The 22,999-nt window shown below is 35.4% G+C and overlaps 1 protein-coding gene across 5 annotated transcripts in view; it reads right to left on the minus strand.

Annotated features, from left to right (window-relative positions):
* The window catches only part of STXBP4 (syntaxin binding protein 4), a 160,040-nt gene that overhangs the window by 112,355 nt on the left and 24,686 nt on the right, over window positions 1-22,999 (minus strand). For 4 of the 5 annotated variants that reach the window (XM_045984422.1, XM_045984424.1, XM_045984423.1 and 1 more), the window contains 6 exons: window positions 18,056-18,162; window positions 17,471-17,690; window positions 16,399-16,477; window positions 10,122-10,216; window positions 3,405-3,501; window positions 647-738 (listed from right to left, as the gene is read on the minus strand). In XM_045984422.1, the coding sequence (XP_045840378.1) occupies window positions 647-738; window positions 3,405-3,501; window positions 10,122-10,216; window positions 16,399-16,477; window positions 17,471-17,690; window positions 18,056-18,162 (690 nt within the window). The remainder of the gene's footprint in view (window positions 1-646; window positions 739-3,404; window positions 3,502-10,121; window positions 10,217-16,398; window positions 16,478-17,470; window positions 17,691-18,055; window positions 18,163-22,999) is intronic. The other variant, XM_045984425.1, reaches the window with a different exon arrangement.

Consider the following 22,999-nt stretch of genomic DNA (forward strand, 5'->3'; position numbering starts at 1 on the left):
GAGAGAGAATCTTCAAGCAGATTCCTCACTGAGTGCAGAGTCCAAAGCGGGGCTCAAGCCCAGGATCCTGAGAGCATAACCTGAGCCAAAATCAAGAGCTGGACGCTTAACTGACTGAGCCACCTAGGCACCCCTAAATGCCAAAGTTCTGTAGAACAAAGGATTTGTGAAGTTAATAGGCTTCACAATTACATTTTACATAAAGCACAAAAAGGGCAAAAGAGGAGGCAAAAGAATACTTAAGATCATGACCTGAGCCAAAACTAGGAGTCGAATGCTTAAGGGACTGAGGCCATGTAGGCAAAGGCCACGCAGGCATGCCATCCTTCATGTTGATCTGAATGCTGATGTATGAGGATGGTTCAGACTGTAAAATTTCAGAGGGTATACACTTACGGGTACTTTCTGGGATAAATTTATGGAGGAGTAACATGAGGAAATACTGAGAGAGGAGGAACAGAAGAGACCAAGATGATATTTTACTTTTGATTTTAAAATTAATCTGTGTTTGCTATATGAAGAAGTATCTATTATTTGCATAATTTTTTAAAAGTGAAAAATGGAAAAAAGGCTACATATATGACATATAACAGTCAAGACTTAGGATCCAGGCACAATCAAGACATTTCCATAAGGCATACCCTACCTTTGAATCTAATATGCTGGAAATTTCACGTGCACTGACATTCACTTCATCCAACTGCAAGCAAAACAAGTTTCTGGCAACCTGGACAAAATCTGAAATGGAATGCACTTCAGTAGGAACATGGCATTTAACCTCATCTAAATACATCTTACCTTTTTCTAAATGAAGTTGAAGCTATGCGTGATAACTAACACTTCAAACTTAACTTCTCAGTGATTACCTCAAAGTGGTATTAACTGAAGTGACAGAAATACAACCTCAAATAAAAAGTAAGAGATAAACTGGTTTTAACTAACCTCAGTTAACTTTGCTGAGGTTAATAAATCAGTTAAGATAATAACAAAGCACATACATGTCACAGGCATATCTATTTCTGCAACTCTTTTATCATGATCAAGAACCTCTCTGAAACATAGGACAATATTGTGACTTGCAGCTTTTCTAGCAGGAGCCAGAGGTTTAATAATAATAATAATAATAATAGCTGGAGCTAATATTTATAGAACAGCCTCTGTGCTCAGCACAGTGCTTTGCTATTTCATCCCCCCAACAATTCTCTGAGATAGGTCCTCTTATACTCTCCATTCTACACATGGCAGCTTAGACAAGTTAACCGCCAACTTCCCATGGCCACATGGCAAGTAAGGAGCAGACCAGAATTTCATTTAAGGTCTGACTCCAAGGCATATAGTATTAACAACTGCCTAATACTGGGGTACCTGGGAGGGTCAGCAGGTTAAGAGTCTGCCTTTGGCTCAGGTCATGATCCCAGGGTCCAGGGATGGAGCTCAGCATCTGACTCCCTGCTCAGCAGGGAGCTTGCTTCTCCCTCTCCTTCTCCCTCTACTGCTCCCCCTGCTTGTGGTCTCTAGCTCTGTCAAATAAATAAATAAATAAAATCTCAAAAAAACAAAAAACCTGCCTGATGCTGGCTAGCAAACTGTAAGCTTCTTCAAACATGAGTGTGACCCATTCATCTATGCATCTTCAAATTTTTTAATTTTAGCTATTACACTTTTAATTCCTAAAGATCTTTTTTTGTATTCTCTGATGGTTCCTAATCTACAACATCCTATTCTTTATTTCCTGGCTGCCTTATCTTTGTTTAACCTCTTCAAAGATGTTCACTGTGGTTTGTCTGAAGTTCTCTCCTGATTTTTGCATTATTCCTCCTTTTTCAGGGTTCTGTTTTTCTCTTTGTCAGAAAGTTTTGGGCTCTTCTATTTTACATTGGAGAATTTCTCCAAATGTCTGGTGACCCTTGGCTATGAGTTCATATTTAAGAAGAATCACCACCAAAAGACTGATTGAAAATGTTGTGTACATAACTTGCTTTGTCATCTGGCCAGTTTCACTACAGAGCGATAAGGGGGCCAACTGACATTTTGGTGCAGCTTCTTCAGCGAGAATCTTATAGTCTCTTGCCTACAGAGGATAAACATGACTGCAAAGTTCACCAAGAAATCTGGGTGTGTGTTGTGATAACTAACCATAGACTCCTCCAAATTCCCTGACTGCTGCCAACTATAGGTTCAGAAGCTCTCTGGTTTAATTTCTCAAGAGAATATACTTCTTTTCTTTGTAGGTATAAGGGACTGTTACATCCTGGGCCGCTTGAGAGGGGACAGGTAACAGTTTGATAAAAACTTCTTATGCAGATTTTTAACAACCCTACTTGAAATGCCCTGCCTACACCTGGTCTTCAGAAGTACCTGATACTTTTAATTCCTAAGCCTTTTTAGGGGCAAATCAGCTTGCTTCCTATTGTGTTTCCCCCATTGCTTTAGGCTGGGGGAAATATCATTTGAGCTTTTTGGCCTCTATTCACTAATTCAATGACTATCCTTATCCACATTCCGTCCTTCCATATCATGGTTTTGGTTAATATATGCAAATCTGTTTTCTGTTCTCCTCCCTATTCGGGGTAATTTTCAAACAGGAGAGGAAGGCAGATGTGTATTTTTTCTATCACTTTGAAACTAAAAAGTGAATTTCTTTTTAGTAATACAGATACTTTAAAAATGATACAATGTTGCATCTATTGTATAAGAAAAAATCAAATACTGAATGTTATCAACGATATAAAAAACTGTTGTATTTAAACATTACTAGGGGCAGAACAAATGCCTACGTATAATGTCTCTTGCAAACAACTTATGAATACCTATCACATTTCTAAACCACTTGTGGGAATTTATCCCAAGAAAAAGAAGGAAAAAAAACTATGATGTTAAATATAGACTTATTTATACTATCAGCTACTGAGAAACCATCAAAATTCCCAAAAGTAGAAACGCTTTATATTATAGTACATCAACTAAGTATGTCAATATTACTCTAACTTTAATAAGAATAATTATATAGCATCATAAAAACATTTCTTCTGTCATATTAGCTGGAAAAAAGTATGAAACTTCACAGCAGTAGAATTAGAAGTTCAATATTTTATATTGTTTCTTTTGTTATTAGTGAGAAATGTTTACATTTCTTTACATTACAATAAATAAGAAACAAAGAAGGATAGAATGAAGGTATTTTCGATACTGGAAGAGTCTAGGAAAGTCGCCTTTCTGCTGACCCAGCCAGGCCAAGTTAATTCCAGATAACATTTTAGGGTACTGACTAAGGAACTTGAAATAGATGTGGTCTTATTTTCCCCTCTCTCCTTCTAAAGAAGATGCACTCTTAATGAAAATGGGTCACAATAACTCTCCCACCAAGCTTCTGTGATGACACAACACAATAAACCTAATATTACCTCCAAAAGACACTGTCCCCTTTGGGTCTACTTGCACTTGCTGTCTCAGGGCTTGATGCTGTTCCTTTGTGGGCTGAATTCCAAGATAATCTAGAGCCTGGAAGAAAAAGGACTCATGTGAAGTAATTTTTCAAATTTCTGAAGAATAAAACTTTTCATTACAAGTTTATTTTACAACCCAATGAAAAGAATCAATATCAGGAACAGGGACCAGAATTACATGCCCAGAGAGAGTCTGTTGACTATTTATGGATTAATTTTCTATAAAATATTAGCTTCCCGATTCTAACACCACCTCAATTTTTTGTGGTTTGCTTCTTTTCTTTTTTCTTTCTCTTTTTATGCAAGACTAGCACTTTGGCTGATGCCAAATTTATAAGCATAGCCCTAGAACCAAAACTCAATTTCTTAGCTTAAAATATGTGATTCTGGCAGAAGAAAAAGTAGTAAGAAATTCTATTAAATCAGATTAAACATTAATTTCTATAAGTAACACTACATAACATACCTGTTCATGTATAGGTGGCCGGGCACAGTGAGAAGAGACAGGAGAAATGGAGATTAGGAAAGAGTCATAGATTCATTCAAGAGTGATTCTAGAGCTTAGCTAAGTATCATCTTCCTGCTCTGTCTACATGGTCATAAATATTTGCCTTGTGTAACATGGAATAATGGTTAACTTTTGGAGTTTTTCCCTTCAGTTACAAAAATGTTCCAAGCACACAGACATACACAGAAAGACAATAATACAAAGAACATCCATGTACTCAAATACTCAATGGGTCTTGAAATTATATATATATTTTAAGAAATAAACACTGCAGACTTGGTTGAAAGCTATCGCTGTTGTTCCTCAGCAGGAACAACTATCCTAAGGTTGGTGTAGGCTTTCTGTCCACGAACTGATACCATTACTACATGTATTCCCTAATGTTATGTACTCTCGTGCACTTAAAATTTTACATCAATAATGTACTATAAACATTATTATTTATAAATTTACAAATTATTTGTTCACAAATTATTGTTGTTTTTACTTCCATGTTATGATTTTGTAATTGCTCAATATCCTTATCTGTGAAATTGGTTCACTTAACTTTAAATGGTATGCCACTGTATGAATACAAATTATATATTCTCTGATGGATGGGTTTTTATCATTACTCCAGCTTTTTTAAAAATTACAAAACATTATACATATCTCCTTGTACAGAGGTGTGAAAATTTCTCTACAGTATATCCCTAAAAGAGGAAATGCTGAATCATATGTAGTGTGTGTGTGTATACATATATATATTGTCAACTTTAGATATTGTAAAATTATTCTCCAAACTAGCTGTAGCAATTTATACACACCACTGGCAATAAGACCTATTTTTCTACATTTTTAAAAGCATTTGTTGTTTTCACACTTAAAATTTTGTTAATATGTTGAATATGATTTGGATGCTGTTGAATTCCTTTAGTTACAAGTGAGATTAAACTTCTTTTACATGTTTATTAGTGAAGTTTTTGACTCGTAAATCAATTAGCACTATGTCTTAAATTTTTACACAGTTTTGAGAAGTATTTTTTGTTAGTGATTTCTAATTTGGTGATATTCTCCCAAATATAGAAACAAAAACTGTAGACATTGCAAAATGTCCCTGAGGGAAGGAAAAGAAAAAACAAACCCTCCTTGAGAACTACTTCTCCAGAGACAAACACTATTATTAATAGTTTGGTATATAATTTTCTGAAATCTTGTATGAATATAGAACCTAAATATTAAATATACATAAATTATGTATTTATTTATAATAATTATGCTATACAGCATTATACATTTTTTAAAAAAATTATCAATATATCATAGCTTTCTATTCTGTACCTTTTTGCATCTTTTGCATACTTTTCAAAACTGGTGTAACAGTGCCTTAACATTAAAGTATATATACTTCAAATTTTGAATGTAACAAAACATTACAAAAGTCCCTTTTTGAACTTATCCCCTAGAGGTAATATATCTTGTACATTTGGTTTAATATACTGGAGTATTTTATTATATAATATTTGGCATCTACTAAAAACAACTATGTAATAGATACACATGTTTTTTTTTTTGTTGTTGTTGTTGTTTTTTTAAGATTTTATTTATTTATTTGACAGACAGAGATCACAAGCACGCAGAGATGCAGACAGAGAGAGAGGAGGAAGCAGGCTCCCCACCAAGCAGAGAGCCCGATGCGGGGCTCGAACCCAGGACCCTGGGATCATGACCTGAGCTGAAGGCAGAGGCTTTAACCCACTGAGCCACCCAGGCGCCCCTAGATACACATGTTTTAAAGCAGAACAATAAAATAAAAATTCCATGAGTACATTTAAGAATTATAAAACTGCCAATAGGGCTGAATTCACGTCATAGTCCTGTCCTACTACACGAGAGGTAACCACTACTATTGAACTGTGGGATTATCATCCCCATATGACTTATTTTAAGATGCCTGGTCACATACATAGGTATCCCTAATGTGTTATTTTGTTTTGCTATGTTTTAGCTTCATAAAAATGCTGCAGGTAGTCATAATTCTGAAACTTGCTTTTTTCACCCTACAATATGGTTTCATCATTCATCTGTATATGCTATTTTAACATCAGCACATTCATTTTCATTGATAAATACCTGATTAGATGAATATGTCACAATTTAGTCATCCACCTTCCAGCACACTGGGGCTTTCTGCTTACCAGGAATGTTAACAATGAACACTCTTGTACACATCTACTCTAGCACCTGGATACAACTTTCTTTAGGGTGTGTACTCAGGAGAAGTATTGGTGGGTCTTTTTTGATTCATTGTAGGACTTTATTTTTTTTTTAAAGATTTTATTTATTTATTTGACAGACAGAGATCACAAGTAGGCAGAGACACAGGCAGAGAGAGAGAGAGAGAGGAAGCAGGCTCCCCGCTGAGCACAGAGCCCAATGTGGGGCTCGATCCCAGAACCCAGAGACCATGACCTGAGCTGAAGGCAGAGGCTTAACCCACTCAGCCACCCAGGCACCCCTGATTGTAGGACTTTTAAAAGTATTTTGGATAGCAATATTTTATGTTATGTGTATTACAAGTATTTTTTCCCAGTTTTCAGCACAACTTTTTACTTTTTTACATTTTCTTTATAGAGTTCTTTATCGACAGTTCCCAGGCATGTTTGCATACCATTATTTCATGTTTTTATAAACATATATGATAGGGTGTCTGGGTGGGTTCAATCGGTTCAGCATCCAACTCTTGATTTCGGCTCGGGTCATGATCTAGGAGAAGTGAGATAGAGCCCTGTGTCGGGCTACATGCTGGGTGTGGAGTCTGCGTAAGATTCTCTTTCTCCCTTTCCCTCTGTTCCCTCCCACTCCTCTTCCTCACAAAAAAAAAAAAAAAAAAAAAAAAAAAAAAAAGCATATAAATGATAAACTTGAAATTTAGAACAGATTGTCTCTTGGGGAGAGGGAGGTGTATATGATCAAGAAGAAACACATAGGCAATGTTAAAAATTCTGATTCTTAGCTGGGTGGTGGGTACAGGTGTGTTTGTTTTATTATTCTTTAAACTGTACATATACAGTATAATCATTCTGTGTATGACTGATGTTTTCGTGTAAAGAAATAAAAACAATTTTACAAAAGTAATGCAAACAAAACACCTGCCACAGAAGGTACAAAATATACGATTATTATTATACTAAGTATAATGGAACTTTATCTAAGTACAGTGGAACTTCATCTAGAGCCAAACTTTAGAAATTTACTCTAGATGAAAACAGCATATTGGTGAGGTAAGCTCATAAATTTAAATGGAAAATAATTTATTTTTGGTCAAAAAACAAGTTCCAAAAATTTCTTGAATAAGTAATGTCATCTTTTAACCTTAGGCAAAAATGCAAATTATTTAATGAACAAATAAAAGTCCTTAACTCTTTTTGTCTGAATGATGAATTTTAAAAATGTCACTTCTTTACAATATTCATCACACACTTCCCAACCTAATATAAAGAACAACTTATTAACTGTAATCAGACATGGGGTATGCCATTGCTCACTACAGCTTTCTTCAAATGCTATAGAAATGGCAAGAGGTAAAGTAAATATCAGCAAAATGGCATTTGTATCCCAAAGCATCTTTCTCAGGCACAAAAATACAGATAGGATGGAAGTACAATAACTCTTGGTCTTCAAGCCAACTAATAAACTGTATACCTACTTGCTGTGTTTACCATGCCTACTTAAAAGTTTAACATTAAATGAGACCCACAGTACTCATAAAAATGCTTTAAAAATATAGCACTGCAAATACCTATGGTGAAATTATTTTAAAATATCTGTAATTAAATCATCCTCAGAGTATTCGTAGAAAGAGGCAATCCATTTTTCAGAAAAGGAATAAATAAGTAGTTTAGTATTAGAAATCATTTTCTAGTATATCCTGATACAAAACTGGTTACTCAGACTGGTAAAACAGAGGATTTCATGCAGACAATGCCATAAAAAATAAAATATATATATATGTTTACATATATATATATATGTTTATATATATGTATATATCTTGACAGGTAATTTCCTTTAGCAAATTCTAACTTCTCCATTTTTCTTAAGAATTGTACTGAGTAGGCTATTTACTTAATAACCACATGATTAGTCAACACCTTTCCTTATGAAATCTTATTATAACACAATTTTCCTAGATGCTATATGTAACATATTTATAGAAGATAAAGGAAAAAGATAATTTTATTTCATTTTAAATATTTGATCACATTGGCCTTATCTGTTACTGAATAGTAAATATGTTAAAAATATAATAGATAATAAAATTGAGTCTACAAAATAGCAACTGAAATAGAAGGACCTATTTCAAAAGGAATGATACAGATATTATTACATTATTATGCAACCAAACAAAAAAGGAAGAGTAGCTTAGCAAATATTTGGGTAGATAGGAGCTAATTGGGATTCTGGGAAAAAAAAATTCTTATTAAGGAAGATGCCATTTCATACTCTGAAAACACAGAATGCTCTACTAAATAAAGTCACTAAATATACTTTGAATAAGAAGAAGCCAAATTAACATAGAATGTGGGTTGCCTTTGCTATAATACTGCCATTTTATTTTTCCAGAAAAATAATTTGTTTAGGCTAAAAGAAGGACCAAACCCTGGAAATTCTAATTCAACAGTCAAACAACTCAAATTTCTCAGAATCAATACAGATTTAGATGATTTTCATATCTAAGGCAATTAATTAGATTAAAAAAAATCATGTGCTAGGAAAACTTAAATTGAATAAGAAACAAAGGCTGCCAAGTCAAGTCATTAGCTGGATAACTTTCTCCTTACCCAGAGAAACAGTATTAAATCTGGATGTTTAGAAACGCATATTAAAACAACATCATTAAAAAATAGTAACTTCTTTATTTTTTAGATATTTATAGGTGTTTTTACATCTCAAATATACATTTTTAAAAAATGTTAGTATTAACTGACTGTAAATCGTGGCATTAGCCAGAACTTACATTTAAGTCACCAATAAAAAGAGAGTACAAGTTAGCAAAAGAGATTCAGGATTTTGAAAACCTAAACAAGCTATCTTAAGTATCTAATTAATTGGAAAGTTTAATGAGCACAGACCCGGTGCTTAAACAGTGGTAGGTGTACTAGATATCATCATGAAGAAACTTAATCTTGCTGTCAAAACAAAATACACAAAAGACTGTACAGTACCACAAAGTGATGTTGTGCTATAGATGTGCAAAATAAGGCAATACTAACCCCAACCATAATAATTAGCAAAATCTGGACACAGGAGTTATAACTGAGTTAGCATGTGAACACTGGGCAAGAGTCAAGTTGACTCTGGAAAAGGTATTTGGTACAGGACCATTCAAGCAAAGGTATGGATGTGGGAATAAATGCAATGTATATTATAGCTGTGCACTTTCAGCTCTCCCTAAAATTCATAGGTATGACTGTGGGAATAAATGCAATGTATATTTATGGTAGCTGTGCACTTTCAAACTCTCCCTAAAATGTAAAAAAAAAAAAATCATTACTCATGAAAAATGACAGGAAAGTAGAGGCTGCGGACCTGCAACACTATATCTATTTTTATATTTAAAAAAAGACATAGCACATTTTTGCTGTGAGCTCCCAGGTCACCTGATAGAACAGCTCTAAAACGCTTTTTTACTTTTACTTTTTCCTTTTTAATCACCTACATTTCTTTGACATACAGAAGCTCTCAATATTTCACTCTCCCCAGGACTAATTTTAACTTAGTACATTGCTACCAGCTTCTTTATATTTAGTGAGCATCTATTTTGTTCTTTAGGATTTAGTTTCCCTTTGCTTTTTAAAAAGTTGCACCTACTGCTATTACACATATTTGGGCATAATTCATTCTCTGTTTCCTTTGATTCTACACTGTAAAACATCACGTCTGTTTTATTCCTACACAGGAGGAAACTGATTAATTTGGTGTCAATTTAGGTTACAAAAGGTTTTGTGAGTGGGCTGCTTGGCTCAAACATAAATAATTAAAACTCAAACTGCCATTCATTTAATCGCAAAAAAGTAATTCTTCAAGAAAGTAATGGCTCCACTCCTTCCTTTATCCTCTCAGAGAATGAGAACACTTCCTTACTTCTATTTTACAGAAGAAAAATGTAAATTTAAAGTATTTACCATTTCCAGTTTCTCTGCCTTGAGGCGAACAGAGGGATTTAGGGAAATCTTCTTTCCTTGTGGTCCATAATTATCAGTCCATGCAGGGGCAATATCTAAGAGACAACAGGGTGCACATTAATTGGAAACTTAATTGGAATAGAACTTTTCATTTGACAGGATGTGTTCTGGGCTCCTGCTGTTCAAAAATAATTCTGACTAATCAGTTGGCAATTTTTACTTTTGTTTTCATTATTTTTTTTCTTTAAATCTAAAATGTATCATATAAATCACCCTCACTTGAGCACTAAAAGATATAATACAAAAAGAATGGCCAATTATGCCTTAAATCTCATGGAAATATTAATTTAAAAGACAAACATACATCCTACCAGTATCCCATCATCAAAATGCCTTACTAATTGTAAAGTGAAGGCTTTATCTTCCAAAATGAGTAAAATCAAGTTAGGAATTCAAAAATACCATGATATTTCTTTGGCAGAAGCGGTTTTGTTACAGAGTTCTGAAGGTACTATGGAAAAACTCATAAATGTAAATTGTTTCAAGTTTGCACATAAAGTATGATACAGACTAGGAACTTCTGGAACCCCAAGTCCCATTTTTTACTTTACATTAAGGTTATATTTCAGGAAGCATAGATGACTTCCAAGAGTGAGTTTCATACACCTCTCACCCATTCTAATACCTTCTTAATCTACACTGATGATTTAGATGAGCCTTTGTCCTTTTTGCATGAATAAGAGATCAGATGCCACATTATATGTTTATAGAAAAAATAAGAAATAAAAAAAAGAGAATAGATGCCACAAAGGATTAGACCTTGAAAAATTATTTGTTTTAATATGCCAAAGTTTGTAAAACAAATTCTTGTAATTCATGTCAATCCTTGTATCTAAATTGTCACTATTCTAAATACACTTCTAAATGGTATTTTACTAGTTCTACATAGAAACAAGAGGAAGAGAAAAAACTTTTTGAAATGTCACATCTTTATGCAGTGTTTTAATTTTTTTTTAATTTCTCAGAGCATCTGTCTCTAAGTACAAAATGATTTGCATTCTCTTTCTTAAGAACATAAGAAGCGCATATGAAAATAAATAGTCTTCCTCTAAACCTTTAACACATCCTTAACATTCTATGTAAAATCTTGAATATAGCTTATAGGTGTCAAGATCATAAAAAAAAAAAATGGTTACTGACTTTTAGCTTCAAATGGAATCAAACCTTGAGGAAGAGTGATTTTAGTATAATAGAACTTTTACATTTCTGATAAAAGCAGCAAAGGCTCTTTTGTCATCATGATACTTAATTGTTAGCCATGAGACAAAAAAATAGTATATATGTATATATACATATTTTTTTCTTTTTTTCTCTTAAGAGAAATTCTGTGCCAAACCTACAGTGTGGCACAAAAGATCAGCATGGAGTGGAGTGGTATAGAAGACCAAAGAGCAGGGAAGTCAAACTTTATTTTTCATTTTTAATGTTTGGATTTGTGAGGCTTATCAATGACCTTCAGCCTGACGCCTGACCTGCAATTAAGGAACACGAGCACTACTAGGTGGACCCAAACTAGCCTAATCATGATTTCAGACCAATAATCCTACTCCTGGGAGTGAATTACCCTGTGCAAGTGTTAAGCATGTGGAAGGGCTGGGGGATGGGAGGGAGACAGAGCAGAAAGGGACAGGGAGGAACAGGGATACACACACAGCAACCACACACACTGAGGCACGCATTCTCACTTATGTATTCCTATACATAAGCATAAAAGTTTGCCATCTGTAACATTGGAAATGACAGCAGATCAGCTCTTATTTATACTTACTTTGAGCCAGGCAATGCACTAAGTACTTCATAGAGATGAGCTCATTAAGCTTTACGATAGCCATAATGACAAAGGTGTCATTATTGCCATCCCAAAGATGGAGAGATCAAGGCCCCAAAAGGTAAAGAAACCAGCCTATGATCACACAGCTAGGAAGTGACCATGTCAGGATTCTAGTCTCTTGTGACTCCCAAAGCCATGATTCCTAAATGTCGTCAGTATCTTTCATCATGCTTTCTCATTTGTAAAGTAGTTAGAAATAGTGCACCTTACAGAAATTGTAAAGGTAAAATATAGAATCAGAGAAAACTACTATGAACACTACAGAATATTGTTTGTTTGTGTGTAAGTAGGCTCCATGGCCAGCGTGGAGCCCAACTTGGCTTGAACCGGTGACCCTGAGATAAAGACCCGAGCTGAGATCGAGAGTTACACGCTTAACAGACTGAGCCACCCATGCATCCTTAGAATATTGTTAATATTAACAAACAGACGTATAAACAGGAGATTTAAAGTAAAATTACAGTAACTCCCCCCCGCCCCGCATATTTAACAATATGCAGTCATGGCTTAACAAAATCCCACTTTCTTTCGGCCAACCTTCTCCTAAACCTGTACCTTTGAGCCAAAACCTCAGGAGGATTTGTGCATAAATCCGGCATGCTTTGATGATTCAGAGGAGCTTGACCTGAAAAGCTGCTCATAGACAGACAGCTTTCCCCATTTGCTGGTGACATCTCTCAATTCTGGCCTCAAGCTCTTGATTTGCTCCTCTCCGGGGGAGTGAGGATTTTCAAAGGATAGCTTATTATTCTCTTGGATCTTCTCTTCTATTCCTCTTTTTAGGGGAAGAAAGGGAATGTTTTAAGAGGGCAGGATCAAAACCATTTGGTTTATACCACGAACCCTCCATGGATATTTTCCCCCATCACTATTTTGCTTCAGTTATAAAACCTTAGTGTGGGAGGATTACAGTTTGTGCTCTCGTAAAGTTAAAGTAATGATAATATTTCTTCATGCAATAATTCTTCACTCATTTTTTCAGGAATGTCTTTAGTATGCTTTGAGCTCACAAGTTCATGCATTAGTCAGCTTATAGCAATAGTAAACGACTCTGAGTTCTGAAATAAGACATTTATATAATAAAATAGTTTTTTAAAAACATATTCAAGTATTACATGGATTTTTAAAATTCTCACCAGTTTTACACTTTGGAATAATTTTGAGATGGGAACATGGGTAGATTTGCTTCAATTCAGTTTGTTTTTGTTGAGGTTAACATTAAAATTTGCTTACATTTTTTGAATAAATACCAACTGGCTGAAGAAGTTTAGATGTGACAGTTAAGGGTCTAATTTGGGAAAAATCTGTAATTGCTTATAACAGACAATCACAATGTATGTAAGTTACCTAGAGATAATTTGGAGTTAATTTTGTTTTTATTTCCCCCCTAGGAAGATCTGGGCTACTACACTTATGTGAAAATAAAAAAAATAAGACTAACTCAATGCTAATTCTACCCTAGAAAAGTATTTAATTTTAATTGTATTTTAATATTTACTTTTCAGAAGGAAAAAATGAAACAAGATGGTCAGGAGGGAGACAAACCATAGGAGACTCTTAATCTCACAAAACAAACAGGGTTGCTAGGGGAAGGGGGGGTAGGGAGAGGGTGGTTGGGTTATGGACATTGGGGAGGGTATGTGCTATGGTGAGTGCTGTGAAGTGTGTAAACCTGGCGATTCACAGACCTGTACCCCTGGGGCTAATAATGCATTATATGTTAATTGAAAAGAAAAAAGAAAAAATTTACTTTTCATACAGCTCACTCAAATATATTTTCATTAAATCATTTTTCTATTATAAAATATAACACTCTTTCTTTTAGTCACTTATGTGAATTTATCTCATTTTATTCATTATTCTGGGATCTCTTCATTCTAATCAGATCTGCCTCCTAGGATGATGATCGGATATCTAGCTCATCCTTTGTTCTGTGCTTTTGCTCACGGTGCTTCCTTCACTTAGGAAGATCTCCATCCATCAATTGATGTTTACCACTTCTTGCATGATCTGGATGATGTCTGATTTTTGCTAAGAAATTTCTACATGTTGTGACAAATTCTTTACCATGTACTAATTTGGGGGGTGAGGGGAGGATGTAAAACTAAAAGAATGGGAGCTTTTGTTTCCAGTCTAAAAATATCCCCGAAATATTATCGGAGCTACACTATAGTCAGAGGGTTCTGTAATATTAATAATAACAGCAAAATTTACTGAGCATATGCTATGTACCAATTACAATGCTAAGTACCTGATATGCATGATCTCATTTAATATTCATAAAGACCCACGAGGCAACTATTTCAGGTTACACAGCTAATAAGCTGGAAGTGAAGAAATGAATCTCTACATTTGCATTCAGAGCCTGTGCCTTCCCTACACCACACTCTGGCCACTTCTTTCCTTCTCCACTTTGTTCACATCTTCACACTATCTGGACAAGACAGTATGTTCCTTTGAGTACAGAAAGCACTTGTACCCCGCTCTAGTTAATACAGAATACCGCAAATGGTAGTTATTCAATAAAATAAACACATACATATATGTTTTCTAATCTGAATGATGGTTTTTTTTTAGCCTGTTTTATTTCCCCATAGACTCTTAGGTATCTCATGGAAAATATCCTAATTCCTTCATAATTCCTACTGAACTACATTTTCTACATACATGACATGCTCAGTAAGTGCTTCTTGAATAAATAAAAGACTAAGAGAGGCAATAAGCAGTCCAACGACTTTCAAAATTAATATCATGTTACATAAATGTATCCTTGCCATTGTTCACTTCTTTCATCTGTATTTTTTTTCTTCCTCACATGTGTTCACAGTTTAAAATAAAAACAATACATCAAGAGAATGGAAATTAATTCCATAAAAGGGATAATACTGGGGCACCTGGGTGGCTCAGTGGGTTAAAGTCTCTGCCTTCAACTCAGGTCATGATCCCAGGGTTCTGGGATCGAGCCCTGCATCGGGCTCTCTGCTCAGGAGGGAGCTGGTTTCCTCCTCTCTCTCTGCTTACCTTTCTGCCTACTTGTGATCTCTGTCTGTCAAATAAATAAATAAAATCTTAAAAAAAAAAAAAGAATAGTAATAAAATTTCTAAGAGTCAAGGAATCCCACTAAGTAGAAGGGCATTTAATTTACAGCTAGAGATTGCTACCAACCCACTGGCAAATACTGGTCTCTAAATCGGAGGAAAAAACCGTGGAATCCACTATAAATTTCCAATAGTGTGATGCCTGTGTGCTGTGGTCCAAATGCCTGTGTCCTCCTCAAATGCCTATGTCAAAATCCTAACCCCCAAGATGATGGTATTTGGAAATGGGGCCTTTGGGAGGGGCTGAGGTCAGGAGGGTGAAGCTCTCGTGAATGGGATTAGTATTGTGACTAAAGAGACCCCACAGGTCTCCATGTGAGGATACAATGGGAAGTCTGCAACCTGAAAAAGGCTCTCACTGGGACCATGCCAGCACCATGATCCTGGATTTCCAGCCACCAGAACTGTTAGAAATACATGTCTATTGTTTATAAGCTACCCAGTCTGTGGTATTTTGTCATAGCAGCCCAAATGGACGAAGATACCATGTACTTTATGCTAATTTGTCCTTATTTTGCAATTCTGATCTAGACTAATACTATTAAAAATTAAAATATACAGGTAACAACTTACATTATAATTTTTAGACATATGTAATTAACTCTTTCTTTCCTTAAGCACTGGTTTTTGATTGTTGTTGTACTTAGTTTTTGGACATAATTTAAAGGGAAAGTTTTTTTCTTGATATTGGAGCCACAAATAGACACTTAACAGTTTGATGAAAAGCAATTTTTTTAAATGAGTAGCTCACACAATTAATATTTTATTGTTTTAAAAAGTCAGTAAATCATTTCATGGTAATTATAACTAATAATATTCAATTCATAATACTGATGTTCTTTTAAATTTACATCTATAAGATCTCTTCTTAAAAAAACCAAAAACATATTTCTTTTCTTAAGCTATGTTCCCCTCTATAATTTCTCTGAAAGGTGCATTTAATGAACCTTACCAGTATTTCCCTAAAAGGACAAGGCATCCTAATCTTGATTTAAAGAAGAGTTTACATTATTTGATTTCAACAGTTCATTGATTACTACAGCTTCACAGACACCGTTATGATAATGCATCTTAAAATTTCAACCCTTTGTTCAGGAAAATTTCTAATGAAAGATCTAATCTAACAGGGACCATTGCACAATACATTCATTTTGCTCTTTTATTCACTAAAGGAAAAAAGGCATAATGCACCCTTCTTTAAAGTCTATTAAGTCACATTATGTACTCCTCATTGAGAAAGAGTAATTGAAAGAAATAATAATAAAGAGGAATTAAATGTGCATTTACCTGTATTAGACATATCCGTAGGGCTGTTTCCCGAAGAAGTAATTGGAGTCTGTTCTGTTTTCTTGTATCCAGTTTTCATCTATGAAAGAAAAGGAAGAACATAAAATGTCATTTTCTAAAGTAGGTCAAAGACCAGACTAGAAGCTCACGTTAACATAAAAAGAATGGTTTAAGAGATTAAAGCAGTAATCCAAAAAGGAGATCTCTAAAATTTTGGTATATTTATCTCCAAGCAAAGCATTTCAGAATTAAAGAACAACTGTTTTCAGCTCTACCATGTCCAAGGACAACAAAATATAAAGCCACGCACCTTATCTTTGAAAAGGTATTACAACCCCAAATAAAAAAGTATAAGGGGCTGACAGAAAATCTTACACTCTGGATCTTATTAGCAGGTTCCTGAAACTGAAATTGCCTTTGACAAATTTTATTCCATTGACTGAAAGCCTACCCGAGTTTCCTATTTTGTTTTATAACTAACATATATTTTAAGAGTACATGCTCTATTTTATAATTTGGATTTTTTAGGGCCCTGTTGCAATTAGTAATCAACTGTCGATTCTGATGTAGAAACTCCCTCTTCTGGGTGAGTCTACTGGGGTGAACTAGGTATTAGCGTACACACGTGAGGGAACCATAGCCACCTACACTGGGTAATTAGAATTAGCCTCATTGTGCAGGAAAAAAAGCTAAGGAACAAGAGGGAAGACTGACTGTCTTCAGTCAAGCAGGAAACAGAAATAAGAATAAATTAAACCATATTAGAGATTTTCTGAAAATAAATATGACATTCCTAACATAGTTTTGAGTGACAACTAGACATATCTCCTCGAGGCTATTCCTGATCATGACTTTCTGGACAAAAGACACACTGACTTGAAAAACTGTATTATTGATAGCACAGTATAAAAATATTAAACAGAAAAAAAAAAGAACTTTCAAGGAAATACCAAGCTGTTAAAAAAAAAAAAAAACTACACTAACAAAATTACAATTCTATTGCATATAACAAATGTAAAAACATACAGGGGATTTACGGACTGCATAAATACACAGAGAAATGTAAGATTACCTGATTTATCCTAAAAGAAGGTAAAATGGTATCTGTACTTTGGGGAGTGGATGAGGTCTTTGGAATTAGTATTTCAGGGGGAGATGGAAGAAGGCTAAATGTCGAGACTTGAGGTCCATATTCTCCTGAAGCTTGTAAAAGAGATGTACAAGATGGATTTCCTGGATGACTGCCATCAGATTTTTGTCTTATGAATGCTATCTCCCAAACAGATTCTGACCTAGCATTAAAAAAGAAATCACTTTATGGATATAGTGTGGATACAGTACAGCTGAATTTTAAGATAATCTTTCAATTATTATTAAAATATACTTGTTTTGGGGGCGCCTGGGTGGTCAGTTAAAGCGGCTGACTCTTGATTTCAGCTCAGGTCACAATCTGAGTTGTGAGATCAAGCCCCATGTTGGGTTTTGCTGCTCACTGAGGAGTCTGCTTGAGATTCTCTCTCTTCCTCTGTCCTCCCCCACCTGGCTCACATGCATGTTCTTTTAGGATGCTAAGGTTTAACTATTTAAACCTCTTAAGTTACTGTTTTTGAGAAGACATGCTAACTAACTCATTCTATTTTATGAATAGGATAGTTACCTCAACTTGGCTCTGGTAATTATGCTTTTTGCTTCTTCAAAGGATACACCAATCATAGATTCCTTGTTTATTGAGACAAGTTGATCTCCTGGCTTCAAACGTCCATCCTAACAAAAGTAGTAATAAATATAAAGAAATTAATAATGATGGTGTTTAAAAAAAAAAACAAACTGATGCAACTAAACCAAAGAAAAATTTTAGTGAACAGTCTCTTTAAGAAGGAGTAAAAAGAGAACCTTAGACAAAAAAAACCTCATTAGCAAAAAGTTTTTACTAAAGCCTAGTTTGCTTACATACGGAATGAAATGGAACAGTTCCTGTATAGGTGAGCTGAATTTGCACACTAAGGAATCCTGAAGACACACATGAAGACATAGCCAGGTACACCAGGAAAAGACCCATTATAAAAGGCTGGTACTATGGTGCCTGGGTGGCTCAGTTGGTTAAGTGTCTGCCTTTGTCTCAGGTCATAATCCCAGGGTTCTGGGAATGAGCCCCCGTCAGGCTCCCTGCTCAGTGGGGAGTATGCTTGTCCCTCTCTTAGGACTCCCTCTGCCCCTCCCCATTCTCTCTTTCTCTCTCTCCAGTAAATAAACAAATCTTAAATACAAATAAAAACATACTTACTGCTATCTCTTAACACTGAATACTGAGTACACAGGAAGATAAATAAATAAATAAAAAATATTAATCAAAAAAACTTCATGGAAACGTTATTTCAAATGCTATGTATAAGACACTATCATCTAAATGCATAATGACTCTATGACCCTTTTAAATTATAAACATTATTTTAAAAATTAAACTGAAAAAGAAAATGATTTTAAAATACATAAAATTTAGAAATTTATATTTTATAAATATAACTAGCAAAGTGAAAGAACACAACACAATTGCTATATTCATTATATTTTGCTATATAATATGCTGTATTTTTTTCCCTTCCACTGATTAATGTATGAGGAGTAAAACACAATAGTAATGCTGGAAAAGACTAAGCAGTATGGAGAGCGCATCCACCATAAGGATCCTACATGTTCAGTGAAATCAAAGTGCTGATTTTGTAAAATTTTGTAAACACAGTTCTGTACTGCTTGGGCCCAAACCTTAGTACAGAGTTCAGTTACATATACATTTAAATCAAGTCTACCAAGACATACTTAGACACTCACATACCTTAGCTTGCAATTTAATATGTGAAATTTTACCTTCAGGGCGGTTAACTCAAGGTTAAGATGAAATGGCAGTAAACATGAGAAACAACCTGTTTCTTTTGCCACAGGCAAAAGGATAAAGCTAATAATAGGGGAGAATGAACAAAATCCCAGAGTGCTATTTCCAGGAGGAAGGGTGGAGAATGTGGGGAATGTGATCAGGAATGCCTCAGTAGCACTTAAGATTTTCTACTTTTTAAATCAAGTGGTGAACTCTAAGCAGATTCATAGGTGTTCATTCTGTTGTTATGCTTCATTTACATGTGTCAAGTATCACATTATAAAAAAGAAAAGAGGGGCACCTGGTTGGCTCAGTTGGTAGAGCACACAACTCTTGATCTCAGGGTTGTGCATTCAAGTCCTATATAGGGCATGGAGTCTACTTAAAAAAATAAATAAAATCGGGGCGCCTGGGTGGCTCAGTGGGTTAAAGCCTCTGCCTTTCGCTCAGGTCATGATCCCAGGGTCCTGGGATCGAGTCCCGCGTCGGGCTCTCTGCTTGGCAGGGAGCCTGCTTCCTCCTTTCTCTCTCTCTGCCTGCCTCTCTCCCTACTTGTGATCTGTCTGTCAAATAAATAAATAAAATCTTTAAAAATAAATAAATAAATAAATAAAATAAAAAAGAAATTCTCCATCTCCCAAAATAAAAAGAGCTCATAATATCTGCCCGAAATTAATTAGGCTGGATTATGTTTGGTTCTATATTCCAAAACTGGTCTTGGAAATAAGGGTCAAATGGAGAAATTTTTAATCTAATTTTAAAATAAGTATATTAATAAATGAGTCAAATTAAATAAATGCCATTATTAACTCCAGCTCTAGCCTATTTGGAATCTACAAATGAGTTCCTTACTAGAATCAGCTTAATAAAGTAGATTACAGCTGAAATTTAATGGCTATACTACTATTGACTTGTATCACAAAGCCTGGCAACAACTTAGGAGAAAAAGTGGAGAAAATGAAGAAAGCCCTGTTTCACTGGAGCAAAGCATACAAAGGCCATTGACAAGGAGAGAAAGGAATTTTTAGAATCGGGGTGGCAGACAGTAATAACAGTAAATATTGTCAGGTGACAATTCTTTCAACTGGTAGGAGACTTCAGAAGGCAGTGGACAGATGTGGAAAGAACACAAGGTTTGGCAGCCAGACAGACCCGAATACAAACTTGAGCTCTACAACTTGCTAGCTAGATGTTCATAAACAAATAGAGGAAGAGGAAAGGGGCTGGGGGAGTCACAGTCTCATCCACAGAACTACATTCAAAACTGTTGGAGATAGCTCCTGTGTCCATGCCTCTCACACAGACCACAGCTGCTATTAGGGTTGCAGAGAAAAAGGCTGCAGAAAACAGAGGTAGGCAATAGGATTTCGGTAGACCTACTATCTCCTATATCCTCCTTTCAGAGGTATTAGCAACACAGCAGGAAAAGCTCTCATGAACACAATATAACATATCTTATATTACAGCACACTGATGTATGGAAGGAGCATTTTCCAGCAGGACGAGGGTCAGAGAAGAAAGGAAGAATTATGCTTTCTGATGGTGGCTTCCGGTGTTTATATATATTTTTTCTTCCTAAAAAGTATTTACAGTGGTTTACTTCCTAAAAAGTATTTTTTTTTTTTTGCCTCCTAGAACAAGATCTTAGCTGATCGTGTGAATTTCTGAACCTGTTTAAAAGTCAGAACCTGCAAACTCAAGCAAAGCTATTTCTGCTAGAGTCTGGCATTCAAACCAGTGAGCCCTGCCCCAGTTGGATGAATGTATATGTGAAGATACTAACTTTGGGGACATGCTGAGGCTTCTTCCACACTGTCTGGGTTTGGATACAGCAGCTACTGAGCAACTGTACAACTTTCACATGCCCTCCTTCCACATGTCAGGGTCTGCTTTCTTTCCCATCAACATCTACAAAAGCGTTAAAGTACTCATGACCACGTACAAATTTCTCTTGAAAACTACCTGCGCTGTTCATTTATAATGACCCTTATATAGTTTTCTAAATAACATGTTACTATGTTACTGTACCATGGACACAGACTGACTCTTATTTAACTAACTCCTTAGTCCTAAATACTAAGGACTGCTCCTGCAAGACTTCTGGTTCCTTTCCCACACTTTCAGAAACTGTCAACTTCTATAGCCTGCCAGTTATTAATCTGCACTTAGGCAAGTTGCCTAATCTCTCTGAGACTTCATTTTCCTAGCTGTAAAGTGGAGATAAATACCTGTCACGCAAGGTTGCTATTAGTAATTAAATAACATACATAAAATCCTTGCACATTGTAGGTGTTAAATAAAAGTGAGTTGAATCAAAACTCCGTGCCTGCTGTAATTCTCACATTTATAGCAAATTTAGTCCTGTTACTCCTCAAATTAAGAACCTTTAGGGATGCCTGAGTAGATCAGTCAGTTAAGTGTCCAGCTCTTGATTTTGGCTCAAGTCATGATCTCAGGATTGTGAGATCAGGCTCCCTGCTGAGTGTGGAGCCTGCTTAAGATTCTCTCTCTCCTCCTGCCCGACCTACCTCCTCCTCTTAAAAAACAACAAAAACCTTTAATGGCTGTCCATGGGTAAGAAAAGTTGAAACTCCTTAACTTTGCAAACCCAGCGCAAGCAGCTAGCTGCAACCAACTTTTTTCAGCCTCTCTGAAAAAAGCCTCACTTCCCTCCTCAGCACATAAATTCTTCATTCAAGTCTCAGAAAATGTTCTTCAAACCAGCCATGGTCTTTGGAGCCTTAATGCTTTTACACATCCTAATTCCTGCCTAGAATGCTACCACCAACCCTGCCACTTCTCTGATAAAATCTCACTTAAACTTCACAGCCAAATGCAAACATTTTCTCTGCGTTAAGTTTGCCCCACTGCCTGGAAATACTTAATTGTTCCTCTCTCTCTGTTTAAAAAGCATTTTAACTTACCTCTGTTATTACATTAACTTTGTACTGTCCCTATCTGTTTACATATCTTTTTTTCTCCCATAGAGCACCTTAATCCACCCACTTCCAAACTAACAGCACTGATTATTTCATTTGGCCAGAACCATGTTCTTTTCACGAGTTTTTCCCCCAGCATAGTGCCAGGTACAGAGTAAATCCACACTCAGCCGATCAGGGGTAGGAAATAGTCTGAGGAAATTAAGGTGGCTCTGACAGAAGTAATAATGGCAAAGGAGAAAAGAGAGTGACTTGTAAAGTGAATGCTCTTGGCTGTTACTCCTTCTTTAGCAATGGGACTGGTTTCTTTACACTGTGTCATCCAGAGGCTTCCAGGGATATGCTCAGCATATTCTGAAACCAGACTTCTTCAGAAAGATAAATATGCCTTACTTCAACCCTTTGTGAACAATAACTAACCATTAGTATCTTACAGCTGCATGATCATTGTCTTTATAGAGTTTAACCTCCCCCCAAAAGTCCTGAATTTATAAAATTTAAAGTGACACTTGTAAAATATGCCATTATTTTATGTAGCACTAAAAGAAGAAAATGCTAAAAGAAGAAAGTGAAACTGATTGTTAAGACTCATCTCATAGAGCTTGTTTGTGTTTTATTAAATGTCTTAGAATCAGTTAAATGAAATATAAAATGTAGTATCAGGTTTGAGGAAAAGCTTTTGATTACTGCCTGCTTTCCTTAAACTAGTAGCAGGAAACAAAGAAACAAACAAAAACATTTGAAAACTTCAAAGACATTTCGTGTTCAGAATCTGATACAAAGGGCCAGG

The sequence above is a fragment of the Meles meles genome, chromosome 18 (genome assembly GCF_922984935.1).
Source record: "Meles meles chromosome 18, mMelMel3.1 paternal haplotype, whole genome shotgun sequence".
Taxonomy (NCBI): domain Eukaryota; kingdom Metazoa; phylum Chordata; class Mammalia; order Carnivora; family Mustelidae; genus Meles; species Meles meles.